The 23,374-nt window shown below is 34.8% G+C and overlaps 1 protein-coding gene across 1 annotated transcript in view; it reads right to left on the bottom strand.

Annotated features, from left to right (window-relative positions):
- The window catches only part of LOC101895663 (uncharacterized), a 203,674-nt gene that overhangs the window by 46,453 nt on the left and 133,847 nt on the right, over positions 1–23,374 (bottom strand). Inside the window, exon 4 of the mRNA XM_059120134.1 lies at positions 18,375–18,532. Coding sequence (XP_058976117.1) covers positions 18,375–18,532 — 158 coding nt within the window. The remainder of the gene's footprint in view (positions 1–18,374; positions 18,533–23,374) is intronic.

The following is a 23,374-nucleotide window of genomic DNA, read 5'->3' as shown; positions in this document are numbered from 1 at the left end:
CATAATAGCTCCGATTCTTCATTGCCATAGGAACTTTAAGAGATTATAAAGATTACAACCAATGTTTTAAGTTTCTGTTTAAAATTTAAGGGAAAATAACTTTGTTTAATATGGCGTATAAGAGTTTTCAGTACCAATACGCGACCGGGTATCAGAGTAATTTTACAGTACAATAAGCAATCCTGTGAGTGGAAATTTAAACTTCGATTAGAAGCACGAGAATTTCGCTCGCTTTTCCCATAATAGTGACGGAAGCTTTAATTCGTTATTAGTACAGGAAATTCGAAACGCTGTCCCTCACAAGTTAAATAATATTTTTTATTGTGTCGTATAAGTTATGTCAACACGAATACACAACCAGGCGCCAAAGTCAATTTTTGAATTGAATATTTCAATTGTTGTCTTGAGATATTTTTTGAACAATTTGAAGATAACTCGGTTCCCTATTCCCACATGAGGCACTGTTTACTGTTCCGAAAGGAGCTTCGGGTTTCACAGGAATGTTTTTTTGTTGCTTTTGATATTCCATAGTCAGTAAAAAAGTAATAATTATTATATTCTCTCTCTCTTATGAATACCGAATGTATATGTATATTCTATAATACGGCCTAAATAGGCCTCTTTGATTTAACAGTTTGGCATTCAGTGTCTCTTTGGTCGAAATCCGTTCCAGGACATTTTCAACTGAACCAATATTGATCTTCGGTCTGCCTGGCTCGTGTACAGGATAACTCCGGAGTGAAGTATCAATTTTTTTCAGTTCCAGTTCCTACACGGGTCATTTCGGTCTCCATATATTAAAATTGTTCAGATGCCTAATATAAAATCAGATTTTGCTTTAAATCTTGCACATCATTATATAAATAAAAGTTATAGGTTGGTGCCTACTAAAGGGCTGCAAGTGTGACATATTTCTCAATTTATGCCATGGAGAGGAAACGCTCGTCATGCTGTGCCCTGTTTGATCAAACGCATAACAATACGTGACATCCAACCAAACGCTCGATGTCTCGTCATGTCGGTCAGACTCAAACCCATCGTCATAACATGTAATGACCAATAAAAGGGGATGTTGAATAGTGTGTCATACAAAAATGTTCTACCACAAAAATTACAACAATAATGAAACAATTGCCAACGAAAAAGACACACACGTAATGAAGGCAAATGCGCAATCGCTACCTGTTTTTCCGATATGAGAAAAAAAAAACATTTTTAGTATTTATTGGCGAATAATAACATATTTCAGGTACTTCTAATTGGTCCACACAAAATTTTCACATTTCGGCTATTGACGAAACAATCCAAAATGACAATCCTTATTAAAAAAACACTGATAAATTTTCTTAATATCTCTGCCCTCAACTACGTCATAACGAATATTTTTTAATTATTGATTTCGTACTCACTTTTATATGTATACCGTGTTTGTTACTTCATAATTACAGCACACACAAAAACATATCCTCACCGTCGAAAGTAACACACACACTCTCTCAAATTAAGCACACGTACACAAATGACACACAATTTGACGATGACATGGTTCGATGTCATCGTCGACACTCTGCATTGATGGAGAACACCATGCAAATATTCGAGTCAGTCATGTCACGATCGAATCTTAGACAATGGCACACATGAATCAAAATGGGGGATGTTGTTGGTTGTCATTGTCTATCAAATACCTTGCACATGATTGAATAGACAAAGTCAGTGTGTCAAAAAAGGCATAATTCATACAATTCGTCTTGTGCAGGCCTTTAGTGCCTACCACTGAAACCACCATTGATGTAGATTTTTTATATTCCTAATGAATAATTGCATCCTTATAGAAAGATTGCTTTAAAATCCGAAAAAGGAGAGAATTCGGATCCGGTTTCTTCATTACAAAAAAAAAAAAAAAAAAAAAAACAGGTCCCTATCAGTGCTTCTTTCTATTTGGAAATTCGGTCATATGATATTTGGTCCATATCCGAGAGAAAAAATCAGAAAATATATTTATGGCCCTAGCCACTGTAAATTTAAGGATTGTGCTCCTCCAAGAGAGCCGAATTTTTAACTAATCTCCTTTAATAGGCACTAAAATGGGGTCGTATACGCTTTGTCAATTACGCTTTGGCCCAATTACTTAAAAACCATTGAAACAGGCACTCTAAACTCATTAAATGAAATTTTATTTTGGTTTCAGATTGATCAGATCCTTCATTCATTGCAATGAAATTATTTGAAATTCATATATTTTTAGCACCAGAATAAGAATTCGCCCCACTGAACTGAATCCGAAAAAAGCTCAGTACGCAGGTTATAAAAATTAGACAAAATGCATATAGCCGTTTAATGTCTCGATCAGGCAATAGATGTCCGATGACATGCAAAGAACGCATTGGAAATATTATAGAAATATGTTATACCGAAATGGCGGATATCGCGGAGGGAAGCATCAGATATAATAGACATGGTCTCAACAATCTATTCCAGAGGATCTCTTTTACATTAAACCGACAAAAACCAGCGAAAACCCTATAAAAGTGTCAGCTTTGTTAAATGATAACATAATACTACTTCATGGCATTATGACATGACATATTTATCCACTACCAACGCCATCTATTTGTCAATATTTTAGTGTAGACACAAATATACTGGTTTCCATTTCGTCTGTGTCTAGGCCAAGTCTATTAGAACGCCCCCAACTGGCAAGCTCAATAATAATAAAATTTGTCTGCTACCCCACAAATTATCTGCTAAGCCTCAATATTCAAAAGTACTAACGACTAAAGCTCAGAAGAAGGTTCGTAGCCTATTACACATTAAATCATAAAAATTTCCAATTGAGGTATTGTGCTAAACATAGTCTACAAACGTTCCTTGAATCTGAATTAGCGTTTAATTTTTAGAATTTACGTTTAGGCTGTAAAATCAGCAAATCTAGGCACTTACATAAAAAATGGTCTCATAGTGTAGACGTGATCCTGATTGCCAATATTATAGTGTTGACACGAACGAACCGGATTCCGTTTCGGCTGTGTCTCTGCTAGGTTGAGCTGAACGCCCCAAGTGGTGATTTAAAGAATTAAAGTACAAGATGATCTGCTACCCCATAAACTACGTACTAAGAATTAAGGCAACATTTTTTGAAATTTTACACATTCTAATATTGAATAAGTTTTTTTTTTCAATTTGAAATTTTAATTTTAAAACTTTGAATTTTAAATAATGAAAATCACATCGTCTAAGAATTCTTTCGATTCTAATTAAAACTTCATCATGGTAATATAAAATCATTAAAATATTTTTTTTTGGCAGCTGTAAGTAAGCCATTAAAAAGCCTTTACTTACAATTCTCTGGAAATTTGTCATTCAATATTACATGTACTCATTATATTTTTTGATGTTGTTTTCAAGATATGTATGTCTCCAAAAACCTCCCTGTCTGTTCTAGCCTCAATTTGGAATTGCTAAAGACACGTTTGACATTTTAAAATTTGTCTTTTGTTTAAATTTATTTCTGCCTCTTGTTTCAGACATTTGCTCCGTCCGTCTTACCTAGAAATGTTATTTATATTCATAATCCTGCCTCTTGTTGCTCTATCAAATTGTATTTGATCTTTTTTCTGGGAGAATAAGTACGAAAAGGAAAAAAACAAAGGAGGCCGCAATGGCACGTTTCGGGCCTTATTTATTGTCGGCTGGCTGGCTGTAGTGGTGGTGGCGTGTCAAAACTGAAAAGGCACGTTTACATCTTGTATTTGAAGATATCACCTTAAAAATGTCACTTGCATTTTAAAGATTTCAATATCCCCCATTCCCAATGGTGATTCTTCATTTAAGGCTGTTGTAAATTTTGCTTGAATGCAGAATAATGTACAAAACTCCCAAGAAGAAGAAGTCGAAAACGATGATGATGATGATGGCAAACAATCCCCTATTTTAAACAGACAATCTAACGTCAACATAACAAGTACGTTGACAAATAAATAGCATACCACAAAAAGGTTTTTTTTTCCGATTTTTTGTTTTATTTCTGTGTACATGATCACTGACTGACTTACCCATTTTACAAAAGCCAGGAGCTTCTGCTTCATTAAAGAAGCTGAAATTTATTTAGACAGCCTTTGGCTTTGTTGTGTGGCTTGGTTTGTTGCTTTGGATTTTAGGAGTTTTGTAAAAGGGAATTTGATTTTGTTAAACCCCAAATGCAAATCCATGGCAAAATAATCACGAATAGAAAGAAGTAGAAGTTAAAATACAAGAAGAAGTTAACCATTAAGATCATGGTAGGCAGAGTTACCATACAAAGACAATAAATTATAATTTGCATTCGTCGGATCAAACTTTGTGGATGGAAGTTGAAACCTTGAAAATTTGACAAATCATGGGCATATCCACCAATTAAGAACTATTTAAAATACCCAGTATGAAAACATGAGGTAATACAGCTACCTATTTGTCGACTTACTTGTGAACTGCAAAAACTCTGTAGGGTTTATGTGGGGGGACCCACAAAAAAGTGGAAAGTTCAGATATTGACGACTAGAGTATCAATATTTTTGGGAGGAAATGTTGAAACCTCGTGGAAAATAATACAAAGGGATGTTTGATAGAGAGTAGTCGAAAAATGGAGCATATTTCTCCTAGAATTCAAGGCATCGATTTTAGTCTAAATTTTTCTCTCTCAAAAGAGAAATATCCCTAAAAAGAAGAGTGCAATATATACGATTTCGTCTGCTTTTTACCAAAGTCCATACTAGAATAATATCATTTTTGCATCGAACACTCGTGAAAGTGAAACAATACAAAATAATATTTGGAATAAAAATTGGAAAATTGAATTAATCTCTGAAAATCAGGCATATTCGTATCACCTACCATCTTAATGTCTGGGTTTGTCGTTTGGGTTCCATGAGAAAAAAACATTCCATGTGCAATCCATTATCAGAGCTTCTGAATAAACCGCTGCAAAAGTTCAGTAGATGGAATATGAAACAGCAGAGAGAACTTTGAAAAAAAAAAAACAGTGTTAAATAAACCTCACTAAAATTCAGTAGGTGGTTAATGGGAGAGCAGACGAAATTGCATTAAGTCTGGAAATGTCATGTGAGGTGCACAGTGTAGCCTGGTCACATACCTCAATGCCAACATTACAGCATAGACAGGAGCCATAGTAAATTCCATATAATTTTCGCTTGGAGCACAGTGATCAATATAGCATGGACACATACCTAAATATCCCTCCTAGAGCAAAGACATAAAACCATGTCTATCATATCTGATGCTTTTCTCCCCGGTTTACCGATTTTATTCGGCGATTTCGCTATAATAGAATATTTCCAATGTATTTGTGCCATTTCCGTCGGTCATATTTTGCCTGATCGAAACATTAAACAGAAATATTTGCATCTTTTCCAATCTGTATAGTTTTAAATTTTTTGTTCTATGTCTTTGATAGCACTTTATATCTTAGAATTTCCGCTTGGGGCGCTGTGATCAACACAGTCAAGACACATACCTAGATTTTCGTCTTATGATGTAAACACGATCCTGATTACTAATATTGTAGTCTAGACACGAATATATTGGATTCATTTTCGCCTGTGTCTAAGATAAATTGATGGCAATGCCCCGATCGGAAATTCCAGGAAAGATTATGAGCAATAAGAAATTATTTGGTCCACTACACCACGGCCTATCTACTAAGTACGAAATTAGTGTGATCTAACCATAGTAAAAGAAAAACTGTAATATAACGATAAATTAATGCATGCGAATTACCCTAATATTGGTAAGTAGGCGAAGTGGATCAGCTGATTAACACCTGTAGTATTAAGGATTTTTTTTGTAATTTTTAAGGATAGATTAAACAAGTAAGCAAAGGCTACAGTCGAGCGGGGCCGACCGTTGAATACCCTACAACACTATAATAAACGATACAGTTTATATAGGCGAGGTACTCGAAAGAATTCCACAAGATATTGTGACAAATAATAAAAGAAAACCATCAGGTTTCGTTCTCTAATTTTCGAATAATAGCAACTTAAACGAATTTGCTCATTTCCAATTTATTGGTAGATTTTGCACGTAAATGGTCTTCCTACCTCTGGAACCAATATTTCCCAAAGACCTATAATCTCTCAGAAGTGGCAAAAGATTAACATTTATAATTGGTTTTTGACTGAAACGCATCTATATGAGATACAGACATTTGACTATATTCTTCAACGAAATCAGCTTTTACGAAATAGTCAGAAGTGCGTCTTTCCTGTATTTGTGAATTCTCCAAAAAGTCACTGGAATGGGCATTTTCGTATTTTGTCTACAAAAGTTGGCAAACTATTTCACATATTGAATATTTTTGGATGGCCATCCAAAACTGCTTGGCTTTTGCAATGTCCGGTAACCCTCATAATTACGACCTGCTGACAATTTTGCAGTTTTTTGGTCCATTTCAACCCCTAAATATATGACGATCATCTGCAAAAAGAATAGGCTTTTATTCTGACCCTCATCTTATCTCCATGCAAAATTTCGTAAGGATCGGGGCATAAATGCGATCTGTATATGATATCGTGATATCCTAACTAATTAGTTTTGTTAGCTGTAGAAATATTACCAAATGTTTAATTCAAAATGAAAATATGCCAAAAAATATGACAAAATTGAAAAAATATGAGAAAATTTTACAAAATCAATATTTTCATCTTTAGAGAGATATTTTTATGCGATTTTTTTCGACGTTTTATGTTTCCTGCCAAGAGGCCATTCTGAATTAATGAGAACTGTCGAAATCAGTTCAGCCGTTCTCGACATATAACAGATTTTTCAAGCATATCTTCTTTGATAAACATATATATCGCACATATTTTGCTATATATCCGTTTTGTTGGATGTTAACATCAATGTAAAGATCAGAAGTAACCTTGTCATGGCTTTGTGATTTCGCCGGGATTTAAAATATTCGCGGTTTAATGAAAAATTTTGAATTTTTTCAACAAAAAAGATATGGTCTATTTTACCCGCTAAATATTATCCGATGACCACCCAAATGGGTAGGCTTCTTGCCAGCCCTAAACTCTAGCTACATGCGAAATTCCGCGTCGATTGGTCTATAATTGCGACCTGTAGAGCAAGTGCAAAATCAGGAATTTTTTCAGTTTTTGGTCCATTTCAACCCCTAAATATTATGCGATCATCACCAAAATAAATAGGGTTCTATTCTGATCCTAGTCCCACCTAGATTTTAAATTTCGTGAAGATCGGACCATAATTGCGACCTGTAGAGTGATTACAAATTAACATGGACAGACGGACAGACGGACGGACGGACATACATAGCTAGATCAACTCAGCTCGGCGAGATAGGAAGATCCATATATACTTTCCTATGTGGGAAATCAATATTTCGTGGTGTTACATAATTTTTGGCCCATCAAACTTATAATACCCCCAACACATAGTGTTGTAGGGTATAAAAACCAAAATCAAGGATTAAGTACCGTTAAGTTTTATATTTTTGATATTGAAAATAATGAATTTGCCCTGTCAATAAGTTTCTGTATAGATCTTATATTTCTAATGGCAACATATAACGGCACCTCCTGATTTCCGTTATTTTCAAGTTTTCCAGGCTCATCTGATTATTTTTAGATATTTTTAAAGTCCAGGTAACATTTCCAGACAAAGTGACTTTAATTTCATATTTCATTAATAATCGGGAAAATCATATACCACCATAAACACATAACTGTAGCCTTCCAGTTATGGGTATTTTTAAGGTCTTAACCACATTATCCGATTTTGCTGCAAATTTGCGAATCCTAATATTTGCATCTGTGCTAGGTCAGGTGAGAAAATGGACAATATCGGTCCACTCCATCAAGTACTTCTTCCATAAAGGGTCAAAATTTTTAATTATTACAAATCCAATAAAATGTGATGTAAGTGCCCGATTGTCTTCAAATTACACATATTACAATGTTTTTATAAAGCCAATGTCTGGTGTGAAGATGGTACCTCCCCCAGAAAGGATCAATATTTTGAATAGCCATGAAGCTCATGGATCCCAAAATTAACATCCGATTCCATTTAGACTTGACACATCTCAATATTTTTATCAACATAAGATGTGTTATAAAGATGGTAGAGATTGGACTATTTCATCTGGTACCTCCCCCACAAAAGGTCAAAGAGCTGAATAACCAAACGATCCGAAATAAGCCTCCGGTTCTCTTCATATTTCACACATCCCATTATTTCTACTAACACAAGATCAGCTGTGAAGATGGGATATATCGGTTCACTCCTTCTGGTGCCTCCCCCACAAAGAGTCAAAATTTTGAATATACATGAAGCTCATGAAACGAGAAATGAACATAAGATTCCATTCAGACTTGGCACAACTCAATATTTATTTCAAAACAAGATCTGTTATTAAGATGGTAGAGATCGGTCTATTTAATTTGGTACCTCCCCCACAGAGAGTCAAAATTTAGAATATTCATGGAGCTCATAAAACACGAAATTAACATCCGATTTCATTTAGACTTAGCACAGCTCAATATTTCCATCAGCACAAGATCTGTTATAAAGATGGTCAAGATCGGATAATTTCTTCTGGTACCTCCCCCACAAAAGGTCAACATTTTTAATATCTATGAAGTTCATCAAACGTCAAATTAACATCCGATTCCACTCATGCTTTGCAGATTTCAATATTTCCATGAGCTCAAGATCTGTTATAAAGATGGTCAAGATCGGATAATTTCTTCTGGTACCTCCCCCACATTGGGTTGAAGAAACGCTCAGAGAAAGCGAAATTAGCATATAACTCTCTGCACATTTCACACATCCAAAAATTTTTGCTAACACAAGATCTGTTGTGAAGATGATATATATCTGCGAACACCTTCTGGTACCTCAACCACAAAGGGTCACAATTATCAATACTTGCATCTGTCATAATTTGCGAAACCAGTCAGATATTCTTCACAAATTGCAATATTTAAATATTTCTCTTAACCAGAAACCTGAGATGAATACGGAATTTATGATTTCACAAAAAATTGGACATAAATGTTCGATCTTCTTGTAATTTTGCCTATACCAATATTTTTATCTGTATTATTATATCTGAATTAGGAAAATGGCAAACTTACATTTTAACATTTTCTAAAAATGATGACATATCTCATATAAAGTGAAGGAAGTAACCTATGTAGTACAAACCTGACACGTAGCAATATTTTTATCATATTTATTTAGGTCCGATACGAAATTAACAATATTGTCCCATTCCTTCGGAACCTTCTCCATAGAGGGTCGACAATTTGCTAAGGGTATAAATCTACCGGCAAAACCGCCTGAAACTCTGCTCATATGGGAGAAGGTTTTAAAAGTTCCGTCTTATGTTTTTCCTCCTACGACCTCCTAAAAAAGTTATCCCATTAAATTCTACAATTGCTCTCTTTAGATAGAAAAAACCGATCATTTTCCATTATAAATTGCAATTCCGGCAACATTGGTCGTGTGTAACGTTCAACACACTAATAGCCAATACTCTTATAGCGGTGAGAGATAGGCCAACATCAAACTATGCCAAGGGGCCTGTGCACCACAAACACACACACATACACACTCACTTATACACGAACAAACAAATCATAATGTAAAGTGCATTCAAAGTGAATCCAACAAGATGCAAACTAAGTGATATGATTGCAATTTTTGTTGTTGTAACTGTTGTTGTTGTAGGTTCTTCTTCATTTTCCAGAAGATGTTGCTGTTGTTATTTGTTCACTTTGTATGCCTTTGCTGCTGCTGTTGGTTGGCTGACGGTTGTCTTTAAATAGCGAAAGTCAAACGTGACGAGGTCATTGTAATCAGCTTCAACTTCTGTGGCTGTGAAGCTACTTCTTGTGTGTTTATGGCCAAAACAAATAAACAAACAAACTGGCGAACTAAACGATCTACCGGCCAAACAAACAGTCATCCAACCGTCTATCCATCCAACCATCTATCCATCCATCTTTCATTTGCCTAGTGATGTGCCTTCATTTAAATGCTATTTCTGAATTTATGATGAATGTTGGCATTTTTTTTTTGTTTGCTGTTCTCCTCTTCAATTTCAACGGAAATCGTAACAAGTGTTTTTACGGCAACGTCAGTAGTAGCAAAAAAACGGCAACAATATTTGCCAGCGACAGCCCAACAATATCAACTAAGTAACAGCAAATTTATAAAAACAGGAAAATATTGTTTGTTATGGTGTTGTAGTTTTTTTTATTGCAATGCAGCAATGAAAATCTAAGCTGAACCTGGGGTCAAAAGTTTATGTGGCTTGCGGTAAAGCAAAAAAAAAAAAACAAATCTTAAGGTTTCCTATATATACAAGTGTTCATGTATGTGTGTATGTATGTTTCTACAAGTTTTCGGCATGCAAGGTGCTTGTTTGTGTTTTTGTTTTTCGTTTAATCGAAATCATCAAAAAAAAAAAAAATAAAAATTGAAAGTGTGTGATTACCAAAATTGCATGTAATGTTTGTGTCTTAAGTCTTTTGTTTTTACAATAGACATTTTCACATCGAAACATCGAAAAAAACTATCAATCAATATTAGTTTGCAATAGTAATTATATTTTAACGTGTTTTTTCGGACACTTTATTACACCTCTAAATTTTAAGACTATGATAGCTGCTTTTTTGTAGTTAGTTGTGACATAGATATCTTAAGAAATAGGCAATGGTGTTCGTGTCTTAAGTCTTTTGTTTTCCCATCACCGATATCATGGACTTTTTTGGGGAGATATTATGTAACATTTTTTTAAAACATATAATTAGAAGACATTTATTTGAAATCTGGCGGTTCATGTGGCCTTTTGGATAATATCCTCTCATAAAATTTTGAACACATTAAAAATGTCAAAAAGTCATTATTTGAAAAAAAGCTCTAAGGAAATATGTAGCCACAAAAAGGAGAATATGTATGATAGGGAACTAAATGGTAAAGAAAAAGCTGAATTTCCAATAGGCGCCGGGTATAGAGAAGGAGGAAGGGAGGGGTACCCATTCGCATTTTTTCAATTTAGGCAAATGTTTAAATTAAATTATCAGACATCCTCATAATAAACTGCCCCATTTATTTATATATGGTCCTGTAAATTACAGAAGTTGGAAAATGTCCAGTTTTTAACATATTATCTGGAACGACTCATACATTTTTAAAAGGACTTTTTGTTGTTGCAAAATAGTCAGGCTTAATCCCTTTTATTGTTGTTTTTATAAAAACAACGTTTGTTTATTAGTGAAGAACATTGGTAATCTTTACCAGGGGGTAAGGCATGGAATACCTAGATTTCGGAAAGAGCCACCAATCCTCATCATTTCCGAAACCTAGGTATTCCCAGGCTTACCCCCTCGTCAACATCATCATCGTTCTCCACCAATAGACAAACGTTGTTTTTATAAAAACAACAATGAAAGAAATTAAGCCTGACCATTTTGCAACAACAAAATACGATGGTATCCCGAACAAACAAGCCAACACTGTTCTATTTTTAAAAAGACGCTCAAAACCCCGTTTTATCCTCTTCTGATAATGGTAATGGATATCAAGCAAAATAATCGGATTTCACGTTTTGTGAGCTTCAAAATCGGATTTCACGTTTTGTGAGCTTCCACCACAAAGGGTCAAAATTATGACCCTTTGTGGTGGAGCTACCAGAAGGACTCGACCGATATATCACTTCTTCACAGCAGATCTTGTGTTAGTAGATATAATGTGATATGTGAAATATGAAGAGAACTAGGTGCTTATTTCGGATTTTATAATCATTTTGGTTATTCAAAACTTTGACGCTTGATGTTATTATCTTGCGCTGATAGAAATAATGAGATGAGTGCCAAGTCTGTATGGATGTGGATGTTTTATGAGCTTCATGAGTATTCAAAATTTTGACCCTTTGGCCCACTCCTTCTGGTACCTCCCAGAAGAAGAGGACCGAAATATTTCACCTTCACACCAGATCTTGGATTAATAAAATCATTGCATCACATTTTAGAAGTGTTGTAATTAATCAATATTTTAAGCATTTGTGGGGGAGGAACTTAATGGAGTAGACCGATACTGTCCATATTCGCAGATAACCTAGCACTGATGCAAATATTAGAATTTGCAACGTTGGAGCAAAATCGGATAATACTTTTGTCTGTCTGTGCTGTAAATTATTTTCTTTGAAAATTTTAACATTTTTTGGGGGAGGTACCTGAAGGCCTGGACTGGATATTGCCCATCTCCGAACTCTATCTATTTTTGATAATAGTAACACGATGCACCAAGTTTGCATCAAATCCCATAATTTCTTCAAGAGATATCGTGCGCACCAGACAGTCAGACAGACAGACGGACGGACATCGCTAGATCGATTCCAAATGTCCTGAAATGGATTTTGTTCGAAGAGGCCTGAGGTCTGGCCGTATCAAATGATGTATAACCTCTGTAGCCATGTGACGGAGGGTATAAAAGGGATGTCGCTGCAAATTCGGTTGAGCAAAAATTTTGAATTTTGACATTAAAAAATATTAGGCTGTTAAAAGTCTACCAAAGCCTTCAAAATACCTAAAATGGGACTGCGTAATTTTATGGGGGTTATTGTAAAAAGTTGAACAGATTTTTTTTTCGTGTGGAGCTAATTTTGTGGGGAGACTTTGTAAAATCCTTAAAATACCTGAAATCTGAAAATAATTTTTTATGAAATTCTCAAGTCTCTTTTTGAGCAAATTCGATTCAGGGCATTTGGAACTAGTTTTGCCTTACACACTTAGATTGAATTTGAAGATTTTCAACATCAGTCCACTCATTTTCTTCCAACTGAGAAAAAAAAGTGGATTTAAAAAAATTCAAGATCTTTCCTGAAAAAATGGTGGAAATGTAGGTCATTTTTTCAGATGGTGCATCCAGTGCATCCGGTGCATCTATCTTCCCTTGTTCCCAAAACACATTTTAATTAATCAGCAATAATTTTTGTAACAATTCCTCTACAATTTTCCCCGCATTTTACAAAATCTCTGCCAAAACTTCAGTTTTTCACTTTTACTTTACATTTTCATTGGTTGCATAAACGAGTGCTAAAAAAACTACAAATTGTGTTGTGTGTTAAGCAATTCAACAAATTAATCAAAGAAGCGTTCCGTTTCCGTGAAAGTTCGTTTTTTTGGAATAGTTTTTTTTTTTTTTTCGTTGGTTTTCTTTCTAATTTTTGGCGAAGATGGCTAATGGTGTTTTCACGAAAAAGAAATAATTTTATGAGATTGCGGAAAAAAGGTAACGTCTAACAATTATGATGGGGAATAAATGTTAATATTGGCAAACTTTTTTTCTTTTGTGCAAAAATACAAGGAACATACAATGCGAGTTTGTGTCTTAAGTCTTTTGTTTTGATGAGGGGCTTTTTCTAAATGATTACAAATTGGCGAGTGTGAAAGTGTGTAATTTTTTTATATATTTTTTTTAAGTGTTTCCTATAAGAAAATAAACACGAGACTACATGTTAGCGTTTTTATGATTTAATGAAAAAAAACTAAATATATTTGTTAAACAATTATTAAAATGTAAAAACAAAACAAAAATATATATATTTAAGATTTTGTATATCTCAATAATTTTAATTTTTTAAACGATCCATTTTTTTCCATTTTATTGAATTTGTTCAACTTTGAGCGGGTGTTACAATTTTTATACGCTCAGCCTCAGCCATATGGCTACAGAGGGTATATATAATTTGATACGGCCAAAACGTGCCTCAAGTATAAATAACAGTTTTATACCTTCGGTCTCTTTGAACCACATTCGATTCAGGGGTGTCCATCCGTCCGTCTGTCTGTCAGTTATAACCCTCGAACTGCTCCAAACTTGGTCTAGCATTATATTATTGTTAAACATGGATCGAGTTCGGTGATGATCGGTATTGGACCGCCTCTTCTGACACCTTCTCAATAAAGGGGCTAAAATTGTTCTCTTCGAATTTCACATACCCCAACATTCTTATCAATGCAAAAGCTGATGTGAAGATGGGATATTTCAGCCCACTTTCAGGTACTTCGCCCACAAAGGGTCATAATTTGTATCTCTCATCATTTGTGCGACAAGTTAGCGACACTTTTCAAACTTGGCATATCTAAGTTGTTTCTCAACCAGAGATTTCGTGTGAGTATGGAATTTAGCGGCCAATTCTGTTAAATCCCCATAAAGGGTTAAAATTTTAATCAATAATTAGTCGCATATAACTACCAACAAATGTTAGATTCTACTACATTTTGCTATCCCAATATTTGAAATCAGTATTAGATGAAGTGAAATACTTCGATCCACTATATCTGGTACCTCACGCATATTTAGACATTTTCATTATCACAATCTTTTATATATAAAAGAGTAAAAAATTAATGACTAACTGACTGATTTATCAACGCATCTTGACATTTTGTATTAAAAGGGTACGAAAAGTACAAAAATGTACTAAAAAATTTTTATCTTGTATTGGACCAACGAAATGAGCTAGAACTCTAAAATTTGGAAAGAGAATCACTGTTGAAGTGCAGAATAGGATACCGAAGGGTTTTCAGAAATTTGAAATATTCCTAAAATACCAAAACTCAGGAGGTACTGATATAAAGGGTGATATAAAAAACTGCAACAAAGTCAAACGCCATAATTTTTAATTTTTTTTTTTAAATTTTATTAAATGAAAGCAAAAAATGTCGGAAATAGCATCAAATTTAAGATAAGTTTAGATTTGTTCCAATTGATCACCTTTGGCGCGAATTATGGCCTTCAAACGGCCAATGAAATCGTAACACTGCCCGAATGTTGCTCTGCGGTATTTTGGCCCATTCCGAAGCGCTTGCTTGAGGTGATCGAAACTTTGGTATTTTTAAGTTCCAACCTTGCTTTCCAAAATACTCCAGACAAAATAGTCCAACGGATTGGTATCCTGGAGATTTTGGTGGCCATTTTGCGCTGGAAAGCGAGGAACCTTATTTTGCAACCATTCTTGGGTAGCGCGTGCTGAGTGCGATGGTGCTGAGTCCTGTTGGAATGTTCAAGATTTGCAGCTAAAATGTTGCGACCAATGCTTTAATACACCCTCTAGAATATTTTCGCAATAATATTCGGCATTTATTCTGATGTCACTTTGGCAAGTAAACACGATCATTTTGTTTGTTTACAAACTGCTGGACAACGAATGTTTTCTCATCGGAGAAAAGCAAATTCGGCAGTTCTCCACTTTCCGGCCAAGCGAAGCAACTTTTTTGCTCTTTTGAGTCTATTTTCTTTCTGTTGCGGTGTACGTTCTTGCACTCTTTGGAATCTCGATGGCTTTACCCCGAGCTCATTTTTCAATATTTGCAGAAAGGAATATTGCGATATGTTCAGCTCACGATCCATTTTTTGGCCACTGCGACGCGGGTTTCGATCAAGTCGCTTCTTTACTTTTCCAACTATTTCTGCTAATGTTGCTGTTTTCTTCCGTCCTCTTCCTTGACGTCGGGCTACGCTACCAGTAACGAGCGATGGTGCAAGACACAAAAGATTTATTCACATTAAAATGCTGGAGTGCTCCAGCGGTGGCCACTTGTATTTTTCAAGCCAAATATAAATAAATCACACCATCACGCTTGAATTTCATCACGAATAATTTTTTTTCTGGAAAGTTCTCACCAAAATGCTTTTGTACACTTGCAAACAATATAACGAGCTGCCACTGGAATAATAGCAGTCGGACGAGTGACTTAGAAATCACAGCAGTCTTATGTTTTTTGCAGCTTTTTCATCTCACCCTGTAGGTAGGTGCCGTTGTATGGGGGTTATACGAAATCGTGGAGCTATGTAAACAGTTCTTTCCCTGGGGGTAAAGTACTGACAAGGAACTCCTTGTCTGGATTTTTAGGCAATTCCATTTAAAAAGTTGGCTACTATACCGAATATCGGTCTGAGTATATACATCTCATCATCGGTCTGAGTATATACATCTCTTGGCAACTTCACTGAAACTTTCTCACTTTTGCAATTACAAAGAAATATTTAATGTTTCTAGCAATTGGACCTGTCTAGTTATATCTCATTTACAGGGTTGCCCATATTCGACGGACCCATCTGGCAACGCCATAACTTTTGACAGAGATGTCACATCGCTTAATGACATACCGCGTTTGAAGCATAAGTCCAAGCAGATTTTTACCATGAACCAGTACACGCCACGCGAGCGCTCTGAAATAGTTGAAATTTACATTCAACAGAAGAAGTCAATTGTGAAAACTCAACGTGCTTTTAAAAAATGTGAGAAGTGCGCCTTCTAAGAACACCATTAAGCGTTTATACGAAAAATTTTCAACTGGAAAGGCTCTTTTTAATCCGAAGAGGCCATATAAAAGTCGACCAAGGCGATCGGCCGAGAATATCGCTGCCGTACGAGTCAGTGTTGAGAGGTCCCCAAGAAAATCCCAAAAACGCCGTTCTAAGCAGTTGGGCATGGCTCGGTCCACTTTACAACGGATTATTCGCATTGATTTGCATTTGTTCCCGTACAAAATTCAATTGACGCAAAGAATGTTGCCTGCGGACAAGCCTCGTCGATTGGAATGGGCCCAAAGAGTCATGGGTCCGTCGAATATGGGCAACCCTGTATTTCGGGACTCCAGGCTTATTCCTTCAACCAATACCAAACTCAATATCATTTAGTAGTTTTTGGACAAGTATAGGACACATTTCCAAAACCACCTTCATATCTCAACTGCAGACACCAACAGATACCTTAATAACAAGATTTCAGATACCAGCCTTATAACTTTTCCCAATACCGAATTAAGTATCATTTAGTATTTTTTGTTCAAATATAGGACGCATTTCCAAAACCACCTGCATATCTAAACCCCAGACACCAGCAGAGACCTAAATAACATATTTTAGGATTCCAGCCTTATTCCTTCGCCCAATATTATTATTGTTTTATTTTTTTTTATTATTTTATTAAATGAAGTGGAATATTTCTTGCCGCTATATCTGGCACCTTATGCATATTTCCACATTTTCCAAAAACCTGCACATATTTTATATAAAGTATAGGAAAAAGACGATATAGTCCAAATACGGCAAGTTGCAATATTTATATCAGACTTAGGTCCGATACGGATTGGACAATATTGGCCAACTGCTTCGGATCCTCCCCCATAAAGGGTCAAAATTTGGAATAATCATAACCCAAGACTGGGAGTAAAAGTCTATCGCAACTTGTATAATTATTTCTCATTTAAATTAAATTTTAATACAACTTTAATTTAAATAAAATAAGCTTTCCATTGCAATGACAGAAAACAAAATTATTCAAACCCAGGCGCCAACAACGGCAGAATATTTAATTACTATTTTGCCGCTAAATAAGTTGTCATTCTTTTGTTTTTGCTAGAAATGTCGATAATGACGAAGATGATTTCAAATAAACAAGATGCCAAAAAACAAAAAAATTGTTAACAATTTGTCTGAAAGAAACCCCAACGCTGATTACATGAGATTAAACATTTTATTAGCTTCTTGTAGAAGACGACTGCTCATCAAAGTCATTATCATGATTTGTTTGTGTGTGTGTGTGTTTTTTTTTTTTTTTTTTGATGTTGGAGGTTTGAGACAACAAAGAACGGCAATTTGGGTAAATGCTTTTAAATACATTTAATAAAAGAAACCTTACAAAACATTTAAACACCATTTGTTTCTGGTGGGGGTTTTTATGAAGGGGAGGGGAAGGGGGGTTGAAGGTACAACTATGAGTGATATTGATGTCTATCATATAAAATCTCAACAATATCATTATTAGCATTTACAAAACATCATTATCATAATGATGATAATCATCATCATGATATCCCCTTTATGTTTTTTCTCTTAGGCATAATAATGATGCTGCTGACTGGCAATGGCTGCTGATGATGATAAGGTATTTTATTACCTTTGATTTGTTTTTGTGTGTGTCTCTCTCGATCTCTCGGTGTTTATTGTGGCCATAAATAATTGGCCATATTAAGCGGCGAAAAACAAAAAATCCACACTTCTAGGTCAAGGGTATCAAGCAGAGCTACACTTTACCAAGCAAGCATGGCAAACCTTATTTATTTTTTACTCTTCGTTCAAGAAGACAAACAAAGTGCCAACCATAAAATAACTATAATTGTGGTCACCATTTAATGTTTGTATTCTTTACAGCGTTTAATTTAGGAAGCCCATACTGTCAAGCCGAATAACTATTTAGACCTTTAAGTTAACTGAATGATTGCCAACAAACAAAAAACGGAAAAACAAAGAGGAAATTAAACATCACTTAAACTTACCGCATGCCATCAAAGCCATCATCTGAGCCATTTATGGTTAATACTGGTGCCCGGGCATAGGCTTTGGCCACACGCCGATTACGTTCAAAGACAATTACTTTGGCCCAAATTTCATCATCGATTTGGGTCCATTTGTCGAGAACTTCTTGAATGTGTTCCTGAAAGAAAAAATAAGAAGAAAAAATGTAAATTATGGCATTTATGTTGGCAGTAAGAGGAGGATTTCATCTAATAGGAAATAATTTAAAATGTTGGAAAAATGGGCTTAAGAAAAATGTATAGAAATAAGAAAGTAGTAGCAGGTGTGGTGATCATACAAAAAAAAAAAAACGTTTTAAAAAAATACAAACCAGTAAAGAAAGTTCAAAAGTCGGTCGGGGCCCACTGTATGATACCCTACACGAGAATGTATGAATTTGAGCTTCCCGTAAGAAATGAACGTTTGTATTGGGAATTAGAATGTCAAGTAGGTCATATCAAATTCGAACCTTTTTTTGGGTGCATATTATGGCTTCAGAACAGTTATGATTTGGATTCAGAGGGAACTGACATATGCGAGGTATATCGAACTCTAAATCGATTTTAACCAAATTTGACGGAGGCATTTGTACCTCTCATACCAAATAATATTGCTAAAGAGTGTGTGATATGACTTCGAAAAGATTATATTAAATAAGTTCGGCCAGGTCAAACTTTTAATTCCCTCCACCATTTGAAAAAAATTTAAAAAATGAAAAAAAATTCCGTTAAAAATGCCACTATAATTTAAAAAAGAAATGTAAACATTAGGTGTTAAAGTTATGTGGGGTTATACGAAAACGTTTACCTTCACAGGCAATTTACGGTCAGAGAAGGTTATACCTATTACGAACTCCAAACTGTTAAAAAATGAAGCTTAAATCAAAAAAAAAAAAAAAAAAAAATACTAAATATTGGGAGCTACCGATACACGAAGACGTGAATTTGTATGGGCAATCTTCTGTCACAGGATGCAGTACCCACTGTGAACTCCAACTCCCGAATTCGAAATATTTTTGGTAAAAACGTGCCGAAACCGTCAAATTACCGAAAATGAGGGAGGAGTTCGTATAGCTCCCATGTGGACCTGTATATGAAATTTTCTGACATAGAAGGTAGTATCCATTACAAATTCCAAACACCCAACTTGAAAAATTTCCGGGGAAAAGTGTGATACAATTCATTAAATCGCCGAATATCTAGAGATACAGTTATATGAGGCCTATATGAAACAGCAGACTTCTACGATTTTCAGAAAAACAAGGTTGAAATAATTCTGCTAAAAATATAGCAAAAATCATAAAAATACAGAATATTGAGAGGTACTGTCTTATGGGGGCCATTGGGAAGCATGAATCAGTAAGTCAACTTTCTGTCACAGCAAGCAGTACCCACTGCGAACTCAAAGTTCCGATTTTGAAATAGTTCTGGTAAAAAGTTTTGCTAAAATCGTCCTAATACCTAATGCATATATGAGATCTATACGAAGAAGTGGACCTGTATAGGCAATTATCTTTCGTAAAAGCGAGTAACCAGAAAAAAATTCAAATTACAAATTGGAAACAGTTCTGGTGAAAACTGGAATATACGGAAGTACAGTTATATGGGGTATATACCATTATCAGACATATATTGGCATTTCTCTGCAAGGATGTTTCCGACATCTTGGGAACACATATTTCCAATTTACAGAAAATACGGGTGAAAATGCCGGTGCAGTTATATTGGGGCTATACCAAAACGTGGAACTATATAGCCTGTTTTTAATATCAAAAGTCCTGCAGCCCAAAAACACATCCGGTTAATTTTTTATCAACTTTTTTCATTTCATTTGGAAGCTAGAGTGATTACCGGAGATAGGCATGGCTTAATCGATATAGAATTTAATGATGATCAAGGATATATATACCTTGTCTAAAATGTATATTTCACGGTATGAGAAACGGAATGGAAAACGTAATATACCCTCCAAACCAGCGACGTAGACCACTCCCAAAATTGTAAATTTTTAGGTATTTTTAGGAAATTTTGCTTGGAAATCTCGACCACCGGCCTCTGTTTCGTCTACTTCCTTCACTTTATATAAGATATTTTAAAATTTTTCGAAAATGTTGAAATGTGGGTGAGGTATCGGATATAGTGGACCATTAAATCTTATACTAATAAAAATCTTGGTGGATAATTAAAAGAAAATCGAACACTTTTTTTTTCAAATTTATGTGAATAATTGTTTAAAAATAGGTTAAACTTATTTGGGAGAGGATGTGGTGCCTCTGAGTGGTTGAGAAAAATATTTAGATATGCCAAGATTTTATGTTAATAAAAAATATTAAGATGTGTGATATTTGAAAAGAATTGAATAATTATTTCACATTTTATGAGAATCGAAATTATTCTGAAATTTGACCCGTTGAGCAAGATGTACCAGAATAAATGATCCGATATATTTCATCTTCAAAAAAAGATCTGAAGTTAATAGAAATCGGATGCTAATTCACGATTTATGAGTTTCATTGTTAATCAAAATGTTGGTCCGTTGTGGGAGAGGTACCAGAGGGAGTGTTCCGTTCTACCCGTTCTTCACACCAGATCTTGTGTTAGTAGAAATATTGGGATGTGTGAAATTTAAAGACAATCAGATACACATTTTATAATAGTTATAATTATTGACCCTCTATGGGAGAGGTGCTTAATGGAGTTGGCCGGTATCGTTCATTTTCACACCTGCCGTAATAAGGATAAATTGGATGACCTTTTCTTGTCCCTTGAAGTACTTTTTTTATACCCTCCACCATAGTATGGTGGGTATATTAAGTTTGTCATTCCGTTTGTAACACCTCGAAATACACATTTTAGACCCCACAAAGTATATATATTCTTGATCAGCATAAAATTCTATGTCGATTTAGGGATTTCCGTCCGTCTATCCGTCTGTCCGTCTGTGGAAATCACTCTAGCTCCTGAACGAATTGAAGTAGATTGATCAAATTTTGCTCAAATGTATGCTATGTCTGCAGGACTTTTGGTATTGAAAATGGACTATGTAGCTCTACGTTTTGGTATAGCCCCCATATTTTAATTTTTATTTTAATGATTTTAGCGGCATTTTTCACCGGAATAGTGCCAAATTTGGTATTTGAAGTTCGTAATGGATGTTACAGCCTAAGACAGAAAATTGTATGTGCAGATCCACGTCTTCGTATAGCCCCCATAACAGTACCTCCCGATATTCGGTATTTTGACAATTTTAGCGAATTTTTTTCACCGGAATTGTTTCAAATTTGGAATTTGAAGTTCGTAATGGATATTACAGTCTTCGTAGAGCCCCCATATAACGGTACCTCCCGATATTCGAATTTTTGATGATTTTAGTGAATTTATTCACCGGAATTGTTTCAAATTTGGTATTTAAAGCTCGTAATGGATACTACAGCCTAAGACAGAAAATTGTCTGTGCAGGTCCATCTCCTCGTAAAGCGCCCATATATAGGTACCTTCCGATATTCGGTATTTTAATGATTTAAGGGACTTCTTCACCAGAATTGTTTCAAATTTGATATTTGAAGTTCGAAATGGATACTACAGCCTACGACAGAAAATTGTCTGTGCAGGTCCACGTCTTCGTATAGCCCCATATAACGGTACCTCCCTATATTCGATATTTTGAATTTATCGACATTATAACCGATTTTTTTTAAGGTTTTTTTTTTTAACGGTTTTTATTGTTTTTGAGAATTGCCAAATTCGTTCCAAATGGTGGAGGGTATTCAAAGTTCGGCCCTGCTTACAGCTTTTTTACTTTTTTTTGAAAATTGTAATTTTGTGGATGAGGAACCAGAGGGAGTAAAACCATATTGAGAAATCGATCTAAGTTTCATAATAATATTACGATGTGCCCAATTTGGCCAGGTAGACACATAGACAGACGGACACCCCTAGATCGACCGCAAATGTGCTGAAATAGATATGGGCCTAAAACTCACATCAGGTTATGGCCGTATTAAATGATATATTCCCTCTCTGTGCCCATATTGTAGAGCGTACACAAAGTAATTTCATGTTCGTGTCTTAAGTCTTTCGTTTTGGTGAGGAAATGCTTTAATTGTAGCATTTTTTTGGTGTTGGCAAAATTGTAATCTTTTTTATTCACTTAAAATTTTCAAAAATCAATACACCCTTCATTAGTTACTTTCAATTTTTATAATTAAAGAAATAAATCAAAAGGAAAAAAAAATTTCAATGAACCAAATGTTCAAATTATTTGTGCTTTAGCAAAACAATGATGTAATTTTTAATGCATTTCAATTTTTTGGATTTGTAGTTTTCAAATGAACACATTTCATTATTTATTATTTTTATTTTTTGTCTAAGCTTGTTTCTCTTTGTTTGTTTGGTGAGTATTACGATTTTTTTCTATGGGATTTTATATAATTTGCATTTAGCCTTAAAGCGATCATTTAAAGTATAACAATTTCGGTTGTTGTTTGTTTGGTTTCTGTGTGAGATTATTAAATCCTCCGAAAAAAAAAACAATAATAAAAACAATAGTATTTTTGGTTTCTAGCAAGTTTTTTTTTAAAACCAACAAAGCGCAGAAAAAAACTCAAAACATTAAACTAAAGTACCGCCAAAGAAAACAAAAACAACAAAAAGGAAATTTTTTTTGAAAGAAGAAAAAAAATCGTGTTTATATATTTGCAAATGAATGTAATAATTGTTGGTGTTGCTGTTGTTGTTTTATATTGTCGGAATGATAATAGTAAAAGTATATGCTACGAATTTGTTTTTGTTTTCGCTTCGTTTCTGGGTTTTGCTGGCGTTTTTTGCCACTTTGATTTTGTTTTTTTTTTTTTTTTTTGCCGTGCAAGGCCGTTCACTTGGCGGGAATGTATAACTAATGGTCTTTGCGGTACAATTTTTTTTTCCTACAACATAGCTTGCTTTTTTTCTGCTTTTGCCTTTTTTTGTTTTTGGGCCAACAG

The sequence above is a fragment of the Musca domestica genome, unplaced genomic scaffold (genome assembly GCF_030504385.1).
Source record: "Musca domestica strain aabys unplaced genomic scaffold, Musca_domestica.polishedcontigs.V.1.1 16, whole genome shotgun sequence".
NCBI lineage: Eukaryota > Metazoa > Arthropoda > Insecta > Diptera > Muscidae > Musca > Musca domestica.
This window is presented reverse-complemented; position numbering and strand designations above follow the sequence as displayed.